This window comes from Opisthocomus hoazin, chromosome Z (assembly GCF_030867145.1).
Source record: "Opisthocomus hoazin isolate bOpiHoa1 chromosome Z, bOpiHoa1.hap1, whole genome shotgun sequence".
Classification (NCBI taxonomy): Eukaryota; Metazoa; Chordata; class Aves; order Opisthocomiformes; family Opisthocomidae; genus Opisthocomus; species Opisthocomus hoazin.
The window spans coordinates 66,801,274-66,817,041 of record NC_134454.1 but is presented as its reverse complement, the minus strand read 5'-3'; the positions used below and the strand labels follow the sequence as shown (position 1 = coordinate 66,817,041).

Sequence of the window (15,768 nt, the reverse complement as noted above, 5' to 3'; positions counted from 1 at the left end):
GCCCTTCTTGAAGGAACAGATTCTCTGCTGTGAAAATCCACCTGTCATATCCTTAACAAAATTCTGGACTATCTTCTGCTTTTCTGTCTCTGATCTTTGCAAACAAGAAGCAGCTTCCTGAAACTGCCAGATTTATTGACATACTGAATTATTTCTACTCCTATGAGAAATTTTACAACCCTTTGACAGTTTTTGAGCTGATGGAATTTTCTGTGGAAAAGAACCCACCATTTTCCTTCTTTGCAGCTCACCTTATTGCCAAGTCAGCTTACCATATTTCTGTGAAGGGTCCTCACTGTTTGTGCGTTCTCACCGATAAAATGCACAAGAAGGTTTATGAACCAGCTCCGGTACCATTCTTTAATTTAAAGCTAGATTGTCATGATGAAGTAACCCACCCAAAACAGAAGAGGAGCAGCACTCCATACCACTATAAAAACAAATACATTGCACACTAAACCAATCAAGTTTACTGTACCTTATAAAACCTGGAAGACACATAGGCTAGCAAATCATGGTCATTTTTGTTTGTGGATTAATTGAAAAGGTATGCCCATCCATTCACTTCTAGGCAAACCAAGTTCTTAGTTGAAGTACATAATAGCTAATATGGAGCAAATACTAGAAAAGTACCAGAAGGTAATGGTATACGAACGTTGCATTGAGGCAACAGAATACTCTGTTCTTGCCTGAAAACTGTTTCCATAGTGGTAATCTGAGTCCTGATAAGTATGGTTTTACATTTTTGTCGTTTCTTTAGTTTGGATTTGATGGAAAATGCCCAGTTCATCCTGCTGGACCTTCAATGTTCAGTGTAGAAAAGGGAATATTAACATGTGAAAGCTGTTCCTTACCAGATGAGCATGATTATGTGAAGTGTATTTAAACGATTGTCACCACTAGAGAAGCAGCAGAGGGGTTTGGTCTGTTATTAATCCCATCAATTCACAAGTCAGTGCTGCAAGTAGACCTCCAGCTGGTTTTTGAGTTTGTGTTACAATAGAGCCCAGTAATTTTTCCTTCATTCAGCACCCAGCTAGAAGTTTAGGATTTTTTCTTCTGGATTCATATCTCATCACTGACCCCTATGTGCTCACAGTAATGCACTCTGCAGCCATTTAGAATTTGACTGAGACTGACAGCATGCTATATAGTTCATTTAATTAATAGCACGTGATGCCCGTGCTTCATAACTGAAACCACTGCAGTGTTTCCTGTGTGAAATGTAGGGTATTGGATGTGAACTACAAAGCTTCTTAGTCTTTAAAAGAGATCAACTTTTTCCTTCCCTGTGTCATAGCATGACGTAAGTCATAAGTGACAAATATTAATGAGACAGTAACTTAAGTATTTTGGGGAGGATGTCTAGACTCTGAAACTTACTCTTTCTTTGGATATGAAATAACATAAATCCGTTCAGCTTTCAGATATACTGTGGACAAGAAAGAATGAGTAAAGTGGGAGTTTGGAATGAAGTGATGGTTTTTCACATGTTTTTTCAGTTTAAAATTCTTATGGTTAGTTACCTTTGCTGAGTCTGAGCTATTCTAGATGTTGGTTAATTTGGAGGACAGGAAAAATAGGTATTATTTTAAACTGAAGTGAATGAAATGAGTCAATGCCTGAAAATATCTTTCAACTTGCAGTCAAAAGGTTGTTGTGAAAATTATGTGAGAGTAAAGGTCTTCCATCTCAAAAAAAAAGGCATTTCAGATCTTGCTTAATAGATTGTTTCATGGCATGTTGTGTAATTACTAATGTTGACATGACTGTTTTCATCTTCATTATTTATGACAAACCTCATTTAAGATAGCAAGAATTAAAAACAATTCAAGTAGGAATTTAGTGGCACTCTTCACCTAAATAGACTGTTTAAAATTTTATGGCTCTTAGAAGGCCTTTAAAGATATCCTCTTCTTGGTCACAAAATATTATTTGGATTTGCTTTGCATAGATCTGATCACCTGATTACAGCAAAAAAATAAAGGAACGGGTCTGTTTTTACTGATTTATTGCTTCTGTGGACGAAAACCTCACTGAAGTTCAGTGCTAACCATTTGAAGTACAGTCTGGTTTATATATTTCAAATTCTGCACTCTGTTTGCAGTTTTGAATTTTGCAAAACTACTACTGAGACCAGTTGAATATTGTGACAACTATTGGTTGCTATTGCTAAGCCCTTTCTGCCAGAACATTCCTTGCAATTTGACTCTATAATTTTTTACCAGTTTGTAAAGATATTTTACTCCAGAACAAGCAAAAAATAAATCAGTATATTCAGTGAAGGTAATCTGTACCAGCATCAATAGTTAATGTCCTTTATCTTCTTTAAAAAATGTTTTTATTCATAATACAAGAAAAACTTCTCTCAGAATATTTAGCGTTGGTTTCAGTGAGAGATCTGGTGCAGTTAGGAGTGGGAATACACAGTGTTTCATTTAGTTTGTATTCTCTCAGTAAAAGGCTTTGGGGCTGACAGAGAGAGATCTTTGGGTTTAAAAAAAAGTATCAAGGCACCAACTTTCCCACCTTTCACATGTGTGTTGTAGAGAGTAGGCTAGAATTGGTTTGGGTTTAGTGGGTTTTTTGAATTGAAATAGCAATATCAGAATCAGGTATATGTTGAAGTTACCTGGACTGTTGTTACATTGTAAGACTTCATTTATATTAAGAACTAAATCACGATGCACACTGTTAGTATCTACTCCACATAAATTTGATAATGTCTTCCACATTTCGTTTCCAGTGTTTCCTATTTAATACAGCAGCTGCTATTAAACTTTGCATAGTGAAATTCTTCAGGATAAACACCTAAAAATATTGTGGTTATATTTCTTTCATAAACCTACCTTTATACACATTTTCTAACATGTAGTCTCTTTCTTCACTGTAATACCTCAGACCGAGGATTATGAAATATAGCTTCTTCAAGATTAGGATCAGTCTCTGCAGATTCCATTGCAGAAGCTTAACTGTGACAAACACAGTAAGCTCCTGAAAACTAAGCAGCAGCCTTTTTCACATGCCGATGCTAGTTTGGGGAACGAAAGAAAAAGTGCTACTGTAATTTATGCCAGTGAGGCACAAAGATGGATTAAAGCTGTGTTTGCTCCCCTCCTCCCAACCAGACTTGAGCCAACGTTCCTCCACTAGTCTGGAAAAACTGGCTCTATATTAGGTCTCTCCTGCTAAGGCCATTGATTTACTCAACTACATTTTAAAAAAGTTGACAAAATACTTACTTGATTATTACAAAGGATAAATGAATGCCAGAGGTCTGTATTAAAAACACATTGGAAAGAGGGGTTTCTTTTCTGTTTGGCAAAAAATGTTTGTTTGGGTTTTAGTATTGCCACTAACATTTAAAGGAAGAAAGGAAAAAAAACCCCTTCTGCTCTAATTTTTTTTTTCCTCCAACCTTTTCTCTCCACCTTCACCCTTCTACTGCTAGAATGTGGTCAAGCCTTGATATGTAAATGCTAGCTGCTAGCCCATTGCTTCAGTCAGTAATTTTGTATTAACGGATTGTTCTTCTATTGGAGCTGTATATTTATTGCTTCTAGCTGCTCCACATGCCTGAGAAACTCAGAGCATTTGGGATTTTTTGTTTGTTTATTTTTTCATTACTTCCTCCATGTGGAAGTTTATTTGGACGAGGCATCTGGGCCTGGAATCGACTACCGTTTGACTTAAATTCAGAGATGATCCATGCTTTACTCAAGGGGTATCTAGTATTACATTTACTGTCTGGAAACCTTACCTTTTATTTATTGCCAGAAAACCTAGTGAAGAATGAAGAAATAATCTTCTAAATCTTTAATAGCCTAGCCTAAGCTTCCTGCATATTTACACACCTTTTCAAGCACCCCAACTTCATCTCATTCAATGACATGTTTAGACAGCAAGGATTTGGACATATTCAGAATGGGGAGACGGAGGGACAAAAGAGAAGGGAGAGTGTCCAGAGAATGTTGAATGTTATGAAAACCTGAGTATTTTTGTGCTAGAAATGCTCTCCTCGCCTGCTCCTCACTCCAGCTCTGTGCCCTGGTGGTACAATGCTGCCTGACTGTTTGTGTTAACTTGGGGAGGCAATTTGCTGACTTTTAGAGTATCAGATATTGTACAAGCTATTGCCAGAGACAGGATGCTAGACTGGATGGATCATTGGTCTGTTCCGGTATGGCAGTTCCTATGTCCTTGTAGTAAATGCTGTGTAAAGTTTTTCTAGACTGGTACACTGTCTGGAACAACATCTGGAATTTACATTATAGTCTTCCATACCAATCTACTCTACCAGGAGCGGTTGTCTATTTAAAGCACCCAGCTTCTTTCATCAAACTACTTCACATTTTTGTGAAGCAGACAAGAATATAGTGTAAATATGCTATATATGAAGTGTTACCGAATAATGCAATATAAAAACAGGTTAAGTAAAATTTTACAGAAAAATATTTATTGCTTAAAACCGAAGTCATCACAGTTTTACATATTTCTAATTCTGATACTATGAGAACTAATCACATTTCCCCCCAGTGCTTTGATTATCTTTTGAATTGGATGAGCTTTTTCATAGATAAGTGGATTTCCTCTTTCTCTTAGAAGGTTACTGACAACTAAATCTTCTTTCAAGAGAAAAAAAATGCTCAGTACTATCCTGAACAATGGAAGAATACTCTATTACTTTATTTTTCACCAAGAATAATTTACTTTCCTGTTAGCTTTGCAAAAAGTGAAGTATCTTTTTGGTTTTTTTAACCTGGATATCCCATACTTAGTGAAACTATTAGTTTCTTGTTATTTTTACAGGGAATATTTTGGGGTAAAACTGAGCATATGGCACTCGAATACAATATCTCAAAAAAGTGTTATAAGTATCTGCAAAAGTTCTGTTGTGATCATTTTATGCTGTAAGCCTACACCAAGAGAAAATATTATCAACTCATTCTTTGGCCTATGGAGGACCCACAACTTGCTGGTTATTCTGAAGAGGTTAAACCAATTTCTTCATCCTCCAGCACTAGTAATACAATTTCAAAGGGCTTGTCAAAGTTAACAGAATTGTACAGTCTGACTTCATATAATATTTTTAAAAGCATATATTTATCAGTTTGCTTGGTTAGAATTGGGGGATTTTTGCTCTGTGCAAGAGCAGCAAGAATATGTTAATTCTTAACATCCGAATGCTGAAATATTGTAGGCTAATAGTACTCCATTCATCTGAAAGCTAGAAAATACCACTTTTGGGTCTTGCAGAAATGAAGTTAACCTCAGGAGAGTGCTTGGTGCTGGGGATATTCACAACAATAGTAAAATCTTAAATTTCAGTCTAAAATCTGTGGTCTGTAGTATATTCACTAATATGGATTGAAACAGTACTATTTTGATGTAGAATTAAATACTTAACCTGTGAAGAAGACTGCAATAGGGCAAATACCTGTATTTACAGCAACTTTATCAATACTCTTCCAATCATTTTTTTATATTAGAAACTTCTGTGGAATAATTAATGATCTGAATTTGGCTAGACCTGTACAGCAAATCGTATTTCTCTTTTTAAATATCAAGTAAATAAATTTGAAAAATACAAGGTTTTATGACAGCACAAAAAATTGGAGGGAAAAGTGGTCTGATCATTAGGAAAGGAGATGGGGAAGGAGGAACAAAAGAACGTGGAGTGGTGGAAACGAGCATTGAAACAAGAAAGAGGGAAGTCTCTTAGCAGTGGCTATCATAGAAAAAACCTATGACCACAGATTTTTACTGGGAGGCATTATAAACTTTGTTAAAGTGAAATGAAACCCAGTTTGGAAAACTAAGCTCAAACAGGAACAGTGTGTGATACAGTGGAAGGTTTAAATACTAAGGGCTACAGAAGAGTATGGGCTTTCACAGGTAATTTAGCACTGCTCCAATACTGTGAGGTAATGAGACAAAACATACTCAAGGAAGCTTGTTTTCTGCACATATCTTTTTTGTGATAGCAGTGGCTGTATGAAACAGTGAGAACTAAAGAGATGAATCCAGGTTTGGGACTGCGTCTATAGCAGTACTTATGCTATCAGCCCTCATTGTTGTAAGAATCAGAACCTACTTCAGGTACTTGGGAAAATGTGTTTTTTCTTTTCATGATCTGTAAGAGAGAGAAACTTGGATTACAGGACTCCTCTGCATGAGAAGAGGGATGATGGGTTATCTTTTACAGGAAAAGTAAAATGAAGCTGAATAGTGAGACAGGGCAGACAGAAACCAGGGAACTTGCCAGCAAGAGTTGTGTTGCACAGAGCACTTGGTGATGGTTGCAGGTTTCATTACAGACACAGACATATTTCCTCTCTCCTGCTGTGTTGTGTCTACAAAATCACTTGTAAAGCTCTTGGATGCTTTTATGCAGGGAATGGTGGCAGCAGCCTAAGCCAAGAGGCTTGTTTTGGTTGTAGCATCTCAGTTGTGGAGAAAGGTGGAAATGAAATTGCATGTTATTAACGTATTTCCTTCTTCAAAATTCCCATTGTTTTATGTTTTTGACATTCTTTTTTCTTGTTTGTACTCTTGCTCTCTTGCCTTGATTCAAAAATTTTGCTTGTTTTCAATTGTCATTTGACATTTTTCTTCATTTTATTTACATTTTTGTCAGTGTCTTTTTCTCTGTTTTTCTTTCTCATTCCTATCTTTTTTGTAGTCTTTACCTTCCTCAATTTATTTTTCTTTTCAGTCTTTCAACTGTCTCTCAGCGTTTCTCAACTGTCTCTCTTCTTCCTGTGCCACCCGCTACTCTGCTGGAAGTGAAAAGTGTACCAGTGAGTTCATTCTTCCAGAGCAGCCAAAATTGTTTTTCCTTTGGAGAGAGATCTCATTTACTTTGATCTGTGGATTCACTCATCTGTTTTCTCATCTGTTCACATGAGCTGCATTTCTATCCACTGCCTACATATCATGAGGGTGATGGGAGGAAAGTGTTATAATATTTCCTGTGTTAATGCTTATAATTTAACATACACATTTACAGTATTTGAAGGAAATTGTTAGTGTCAAATAGAATATAATTTGAGGAAAGCAGTGGTGCTTGAGTACTCATTATTTTTCTTTTAAATATATGCTGCATTGGTGCTAATTGAGAAAAGTAGGTAGCATGTCACTTGCAAGCAATGTTGAACTCAGAAATGAATGGTAGTACTAGTAGTTATGGTCTGTATTGGTCTCTCTGTTTTTTAGACAACACAAGAAGCAGCACTGAATTTCTTGACAGAGATACTTACTCCTGCTTTCTTCATTTTAAGCATCCTGAAGGACAGAACCAGTAACTTTCATAAAACGCATCAATAATTTGCAAAATTCTGATAATATAAATTTTATAGCAATGTGATTAGTTGCTTAATGCATTTAATCTGTGTTTCAAAGCAGTATGTAATTTTTGGCAATGTTCTGGGCACCGATTTAGATGTGCTGTCTGTGAGTAGTGCATTTTTAGTAACATACAGTTCTGCATCTGGAAAGTGAAAAGCTGTGTGTTACTTTTTCTCAGTGCCTACTGATTGCAGAAACAAAGGATATACCACCAGCTGCCACGTTTTGTGCAGGCACCTCCAAATGAATCCTGGCTAAAACTGCTTAAGAAGTTACTGCCTCTCTGCCAAAAGCTTCTACATCCACAACAGAGCTGGCAGAACATAACTTTCATCCATACCTGTTGATCATTTACTGCAAAGCTCAGCTGTTTAAAATGCTGGCATAGGTGAGTGCAGGATAACATCCCAGGCTCTCCACTGAAGTGGCAGAGGCCTCAAAGGGTGTGCTGTGTAGAGTCACTTGTGCAAGGAAGGTTGAATGGGCAGCAGGTGAGCTGCCAACAGCTGTGTCAGTTTAATAAGGAAGTGTGGACTTAAGCAATGCAGCTGAGCACTTTCATTCAATTAGTATAAAAATCACTGATGCATGCAGTGCACTTGTGCCTGGAGAGCTGAGCTTCATCACTAGTGCAAAAGCACAGTGCTTCCTTGCTCTTGCTGAGATTCAGAATGATTCAGTTCACTGACTGCCACTTCGGTTTCTCCCAAAGGGCGGTTTTGGAAAGGACAGAACTGTTGTGATAGCAAACTTCTGTTTACGCTACCTGACTGCCACCTGTCAGCAGCTGGCACATGGTTCAGATCCAGTGCACGGCTCACATCTCAAAATCAGAGGGGTTACTCTATGTCATACCTTTTCTTACAAGTACGGTCTCACTAGAGTAATACAGAAGAACATGATCTGTCTCCTGAATAAACTGGTTGAGTCTGCCTGGAGAGCACTGTGTAGGTGGGTTTGTTCTTTGATGTGCAGCTGGCAAGTATGGTGTTGCCTATGCTAGACTATTGGACACAAAGCTTAATGGTACTGTAATAGTTCTTGAATGCTTTCTGGTGTGCTGGAGTTTCTTTTTTAGCTTCAGTCACAGCCAACATTCTCCTACTTGTTACCTCCTAGAAAGTAAACTGATCACCAAGGCAATGTATTAGTTACCACAGCTTAAGGACATATAGGAGCTATCCTGCTAGTAACTGTGAAGAAGCAGTCTTGTTTGCTGACTGTTGCAAAAATTGGTATCTGAGAATATCACAAGGCCAGGAGAGTATCCATGAACTTTTGAAATCCTGTGCCATCTCTGAAACCAGCTTAAATGAATTCAGGTATCTCAGTCTAATGTTTCTAGACATTTCATTTTTGGAGTACAGAAGATAGCCAAGTACTGAACGTCCTTCAGCAACACTGAAGGAAAGAAGTGCAGTGCAGCAGAACAGCTGCTCCGCCCTAACATGGGATGGGAGAACGGGTAAACTGTATGAGTAAGCTGGCTGGGTAAAAATCAGCCCTCTTCAGCAATAAATCCGTGCTAAGATAGCTGGTTCTGATTTGCAGCACTATCTTAATAAAAGAGGTTAAGAAAATAATTTTGTGGTTACTTCTTCTTCTAAAGAAAGTCAACAGTTTGAACACCTAGATACTTTAAACCCAGAATCATCATATTTGGCAAGTTATTTTATTAAAACTAGTTTTGTTCGGAAAAAACTAAGCTGCAAAACTTTTTTTTTCTTTTGAGTTTTGCATAGGAGAACTGACAACCTTTCATCCTTTAAATTTTGCAGAAAAAGTGTGTTTTGAAGTTGTGTGTCTCACTCATTTAAAATGAACTGTCAACAAGCAGTGATAAGCACAAGTTAGTAGGTTCCTGAAGACCAAAGACGAAGCGAAGCAGTCAGAGTTTTCAGCACAGTGACTGCAGGAGCATGACTGGGCAGCCAGCTCCCCACTGAACCCAGGACTGTGCGGAAGAGCAGAGAGCTGTAAACCGAACAAAGAAAAGTCTCATGCAGCCTGTATTTGTGGAAGTGCAGCCCTAACTCCACACTTGGAAAATTATGCAAGTGCAAACTTCAATAAAAGGAGGAGCTTGAGTAAGATTACTGTAAATTCAAACCATTAATATAGAAATAATTATTAAATACTTCCCATGTTCCTTATAAAACAATTTGAATTGGTTTTGGAAAATAGTATTAAGTGTGATTTACCATTAACATAGATGCAAACCGAAAAAATAAGATGCAGGTCTACCTGTGAAGATGTGGGACTTGCAAAAAATAAGCTTAAGTTTACATCAGGAAAATATTTTCTAACACCTCCACTACAGTCTGTATTTATTTTGCTTTACCTATGAGATGCTGCATCTGAAATTGATTCTGGGAATATCAAAAAGTTTCTTAATATTGACTTATTTTTAATGACAGCTGGGAACACGTCAGTGGAAAGTTATGAATAGGAGTCAGAGACTATGACTTCTTTCAGCTCTCGGAGAGAAGTAAACATTTCTTAGTCTGAATCTACTGTGTTGAATTTGCAGACTACCTGGGACGCAGTATGGCCTGACTTGAGAATTACAGATGTATTTATTTTTAATTCCTAATAATTGTATTCTTCAAGTGTGCTGTGGCATTCTTTGAACACTGGAGTTGATGAAATAGCTAAGTGTGACTACGCTTCTACATATGTTCATATAACACACTCTAAAACCACTCACCAAGGGATGACTCCATCTCTTTAGGCCTATATTTTAATTTGGACTAGGATAGTGTGATCTGGTATGTGTTCTTAAAAAAAATATTCAAATGCTCATCTTTAATAAGTTGAGAAGAATATGACAAATGCGGAAAGCATGTTAACTAAAATAAGTTACTTCAGTCCTCCACCGTGACACAATGTTTTTATAATTAAACTACAAATATGCAATCATGAGTCACTCTGATGGTACATCATGTTGTTCTGTAGATATGACTAAAAAAAAATAAGTTTTGGTGTTAGTAGTGTGTACAGGGTTATAAACTGCTGAGGTTTTATGCACTGGAAACAACTCTGAAGTATTTCCATGGGGGAGGGTAGTATGCAAGCATGCTGACAATGCTGTACAATAAGTCATTTATGAAATTCACATGTTAAGAATCCATTGTAATGAAAAGTCTCAATGATTTTTCTGAAGCATTCAAACAGATCCCATATTGTATATAGCTTTGAATTTTGTCTGGTTTCTTTAATGGCATTATATTGTAACCTATAGTAGCTGATCTGGTTCTCCCTCCCTCCCTTTCTTTGTGTGTGGAGATTTGCACTAGAGCTCTTTGAAAAACCTGTTTAATTCAGGACCTTTTACATGTTGCAAGAGACTGATAAAGCAGTATTTCATTGGCCGCAAATCTTTCATTCTGATACTGACTTGTTCTTCCTGCATTTTCTGTCACAAAGACTGCAGACAAAGGCATCCAATGCTACAAAGAATGATTTGCTTAGATTCAGTTCAGTATAGTTCTTTTTAAGTTGTCCCTCAAAGTCAAAGACATTTTTGCAACTGATTAATACAGAATCCAAACATAAGTGGGTTTTTTCCCTAGGCCTGTTTCTTTGCACTGAAAAATCTGTTCATTACATTTTGGGGTTTTTTTTAATTGAACATGTGAACTTTACACTTGTCTCCTGGTTCATAAGTAGCAGCTTTGCTATGGTTATATATTCAAAAGTCTTGCTAACTTGTCAGTAAAGATCAATAGCTTTACACTCAGTCAACTTGTAAGTATCTTTGGTTTGGTTTTCTTCTCCTTCCCTCTCACTTCTCTTTTTCTTTAATTACAGTAAGTAATTTATCTTTTTGCTTCAGATTTTGTGCGTCCAAGCTAAAATTCATAGTTTTCTGACAGTTTCTGTATTAATTCTCACTTCAGTGACACATGCTAATAAAACCATAGTTGATAAGCTCCAGAATTTCCTGCCACTGACTACAGCTAACAAACTACTTTTGACTCCTGGTTATCATAGAATCATAGAATTATTTGGGTTAGGAAGGGCATCTAGTCCAGTCCCCCCTGCAATGTATATGGACGTCTTTCACTAGATCAAGTTGCTCAGAGCCTCGTCCAACCTGACCTTGAATGTTTCCAGAGATGGGGCATCTACCACCTCTCTGGGAAACCTATTCCAGTGTTTCACCACCCTCAGTGTAAAAAAATTCTTCCTTGTATCTAGTCTGAATCCGCCCTCTCAGTTTAAAACCATTGCCCTTTGTCCTGTTGCAACAGGCTCTGCTGAAAAGTCTGTCCCTGTCTTCCTCATAAGCCCCCTTCAGGCACTGAAAGGCCGCAGTCAGGCCTCCCCAGAGCCTTCTGTTCTCCAGACTGAACAGCCCCAACTCTCTCAGCCTTTCCTCACAGGAGAGGTGCTCCAGCCCTTAGATCACTTTTGTGGCCCTCTTCTGGACCCGCTCCAACAGGTCCATGTCTTTCCTGTGCCGAGGGCTCCAGAGCTGGACGCAGGACTCCAGGTGGGGTCTCACCAGAGTAGAGCAGAGGGGCAGAATCCCCTCGCTCGCCCTGCTGGCCACGCTGCTTTTGATGCAGCCCAGGATAGAGTTGGCCTTCTGGGCTGTGAATATACATTGTTGGCTCGTGTCCAGCTTTTCATCCACCAGTACAGCCAAGTCCTTCTCAGCAGGGCTGCTCTCAATCCCGTCATCCCCCAGCCTGTATTGATGCCAGGGGTTGCACCAACATAGGTGCACGACCTTGCACTTGGCCTTGTTCAACCTCATGAGGTTCACATGGGCCGATGTTTTCAGATTACTGGGAATTTGCTGAAATGGGGGGAAAATTTCTAATGAACAGTAGAAAAAACATTGGATTCAACAAAGCATTAGTTTAGTCTGGTATTCAAAGAATTAAAAAGCCTGATCTGAACAAAGTTAAGGTGGAGGTGCAGGATGTGAAGCATTCCCTTTTTTTCATCTGCTGCGTGCCTACTTAAGGCATTGTCCTTGTAAGTTCTTTGCCCTTTCTGTAAAACCCTAATGGTGAAAGTAAGCCCAAAGTGACTAATAGGAAAACTTGAGAAATACTCCCTGTTCCTGGGAAAATTATTCAGTACATTTGGGAAGATATGTTAAATAGAAAAAAGACAAGAGATTTCAGTACATGAAATAAAATCCAGCAGAGCAAACTTTAGCTATATTTTTCAAAATGGTCTTCACAAAAGTGTTGTGACCCTATGATATTAGGGTCTACTAAGAAAGAAAAAAGCAAACAAGCAAAAACAACAAAAAAACCCAGCAAAACTTGTATCTTTTTTGCTGTGCACAAACATAACTCACCATCCTAAAATCTTGCCATGCGTATCGTAATTACAAATCATAACTTCCGTTCTTTCACTGAGTTTGAACTATGTTTTATTTTCATAGGATGTCACATGTACTTCAGTTTGAAGATAGAAGCAGAAAGGTGAAAGATGCAAGCATGCAGGATGAAGACACTTTTGAGATCTATGATCCACGGAATCCTGTAACTAAGAGGAGAAGAGAAGAAAGCAAGAAGATAATGAGAGAAAAAAAAGAAAGGAGATAAAAAGAATGTAAAGCTGGCTGGAGCTGCCTTGAAAAGTGACTGCAATAAAGCACTGGCTGCTTTGTAAGCTGTAGTTCCTAAAAATATCACTGGGCAAGTGTGAAAAGGAATCTCTCAAGAACCTGTTGTGCAGTTTTGAAGCAGAGCTATCATTTGTTTCTGAAGTTGTGCAGTTAAGTGCTCTCAGTTCATTCGTTATCTATCCTTTCTAAAGGTTTTTAGAATTATGTGTTTAATAAAACAGTTGACTTTTGTCTGTACTTTAATTACAATAGTCTCTATCATTGTTTAATCAACATATGGTAATAAACAAGTTTTCAACATAATGAATGAGAATTTATCTAAGTAAGGGTGCAATTAGAAGACAGAAACCCCATCTGCAGGCTTTTAATATATTCTAAAAGTATAGTTTTAGTTATTGCTTTTTGGAAAGGCATATAAACATTACAGCAGTAAATGCTGCCTGCTTGAACCACTCTGTCGTAGAATTAAGGTGATGCACTTGCAGAAGTCCTTGGAATGGTCCCAGCTTTCCTTAAACAAACTAAGTTTAAGTAATTAATTAACTTGGGAAGCTGGGATAATGCACAGTCTGAGGAGTCTTATTTCACTACCTGTACCACATGAACAACAAGAGATTCTAAATGTACTGTAGTGGTTGCTTAAACTTTTGCAATACCAGAAACATTCCTCTGGTAGAATTTTCACTGTAAAGTAGCTGGTAATAAAGTTTGTTAATTAGTCAAGTACAGAAGTGAAAAAAATGTGATCAGTGTCATTAAAGACATAATCTGGTTTTTAACAATTATTTTGCCATCTGAAAATGAACAGCACCAGTCTCCAGTTTATAGACATCCCACAGATTTCTTCCCCCTGGGTGCTAATACTTTTGCAGAAAAATTGAATTTTTCAGTCCTCCTTCCTTACAGCATTTGTGATGCCGCAGAAGCATGGACTATGCATATGGGCAACAGCTAAAGAAGAGTGAGCACAAATGAGCAAGGTCATTAAAAAGTGCAACCAGAGGAGTGTTACGCTGATGTTGTTTTTAGAACAAGTTCAGTAAGGTATGGTGTCCTTATCAAGCTGCCACTGCCAAATTTCTTGATAGGGTCTGAGGTGTGAGATACATAAACCTGCATTGGTGGGTTAATATGGCCCAAATGTCAGAGGTTAGATTAATACAGACTATTGCTTTAATGCACGGTGCAACCTTTGAGATAAGAAGAAAACTTGGACGTGTGATGTGAGATCCTGTGTAAAGCTGTCATTATCCTCCTCTTAGGCCAAGTGAATTATACTGTACCATGGTGTAAAGAAGTTAAGAGGGGTTACATTCTTCAACATGGCCATTCACAAACTACTGAGCCAAAGTATTTTAATCCTTAAGTCATTTTCTGTCGGGCTGCTACTGGCAAAATCAAGACCATCTAGTGTTACATGCGGTTATCTCTATTCATTGCTTTCTTTGTAAAGAAAACTTTAGAACAGTCATTACAGGAAATGAGCATATCAAACCCGCATTCTGATGGGGACCGGAGGGAGGAAGAGAGAATGAGTCTGTGTGTGTGTGTTGGCAGAGGAGGTCAGCATGGGGAAAGTGAGGGCTAGGTCTAGAAAGAAGCTGGAGTATCAATTCCAAGAGACAGCTTCTGCCCCTGTAATAGAAAACTGTTCTAACTACATACTTTTCCTGCAAGCTAGAGTAGGATGCATGATTCAATGAATGGACAAGTTGACTAACACCCTTTTTAGATGAATCTTTTTGCCAGCTAGCTGCAGCAGCTCTGTAGAAGCTGTATTAGATGATTCCTGGGTTTTTTTTAGCACTAGACAAGAACAGGGAAACAAGCTTAACTCAGGGTTTTAGGGCTTTGCTCAGTAGGAAGAGGTCTGAAAGGCTGGACCTTGCATACACAGGACTGATAATGTTACAAGCACAAGAGAGTAACTATGCTGACATTCTTAATAAGTGAAGTGTGTAGTGAAAATCAGTAAACAATTTTCCAGAGATAATGTATCTTATGTAATTAATGCTACAGTTGAAACCAAATGAGTTGCCTATTTAAGCTAATTCTGAGTACTACACTGTTAATGCTGATGCCAGTGGAAGGATGCTTACCCCAGGCAGCTGTCTTTCCTATGTCTAATGCATATCACTTCAGGTATAATGGACATTTACTGCATTAAGCCCAGGTTCCCAGTAGTAAGCTGGCATACGCTTTGCACTAGGGCTGGCTATCTGGATACGAAAGAGGAAAGCCTTTTGGAAAGCAAGTGCAGTTTGGTTTCAGGGTTTTTTAAAATGAGAGTTGGGGCAAACTTCCTCAAGAGTTTGCATTTTGCTCTGTACCAAACCCATACATAAGAGTACAGGTATTTGGATTAAAATCCTTCAATATCATTGCGATTGTGAATGGGAAATCCACTTTCTTATGATGGGAACATAGCTGAAAGTGCTAGTCCCTGGATGCTCTGTGAAGATATTTGAACCACTTCTGTCTGAAATCAGTCCTATGCCACAGGGGTGTGGCACAGAGCCTTGTGCAAACAGAACTTGTCATGAGGGGGCATCAGTGAGAAAATCTACAAACAAATTAATTCAAGCCTTTTTTTGGTTATCAATTCTAATGATAAAAATATTTTATAGTATTAATTTCCCAGAAACGTAGAGCCTCCAATACAGTTTTTAATAATTACAAGTGATTGTTACAAGTGATACTAGTCTTCAGGGCTAATCAACCTTGCATAGTATTTTACAGCATTCATTGAATAAGCTTCTCTGAGAGTTCTCAGTACACCTGTGTTAATGCCAATCAACATTTCTTTAAGAAAAGAAAAGTATCTACCTTTA

The 15,768-nt window shown here is 38.0% G+C and overlaps 1 protein-coding gene across 2 annotated transcripts in view; it reads left to right on the top strand.

Annotated features, from left to right (window-relative positions):
• Positions 1-15,426, top strand: part of CWC27 (CWC27 spliceosome associated cyclophilin) — a 130,289-nt gene extending 114,863 nt beyond the window's left edge. Inside the window, exons 14-15 of one of the 2 annotated variants that reach the window (XM_075446965.1) lie at positions 6,716-6,800; positions 12,752-12,871. In XM_075446965.1, coding sequence (XP_075303080.1) covers positions 6,716-6,800; positions 12,752-12,775 — 109 coding nt within the window. In that variant the 3' untranslated portion in view covers positions 12,776-12,871. Of the gene's footprint in view, positions 1-6,715; positions 6,801-12,751 lie in introns of both variants that reach the window. The other variant, XM_075446966.1, reaches the window with a different exon arrangement.
• The last annotated feature ends 342 nt before the right edge of the window (positions 15,427-15,768 follow it).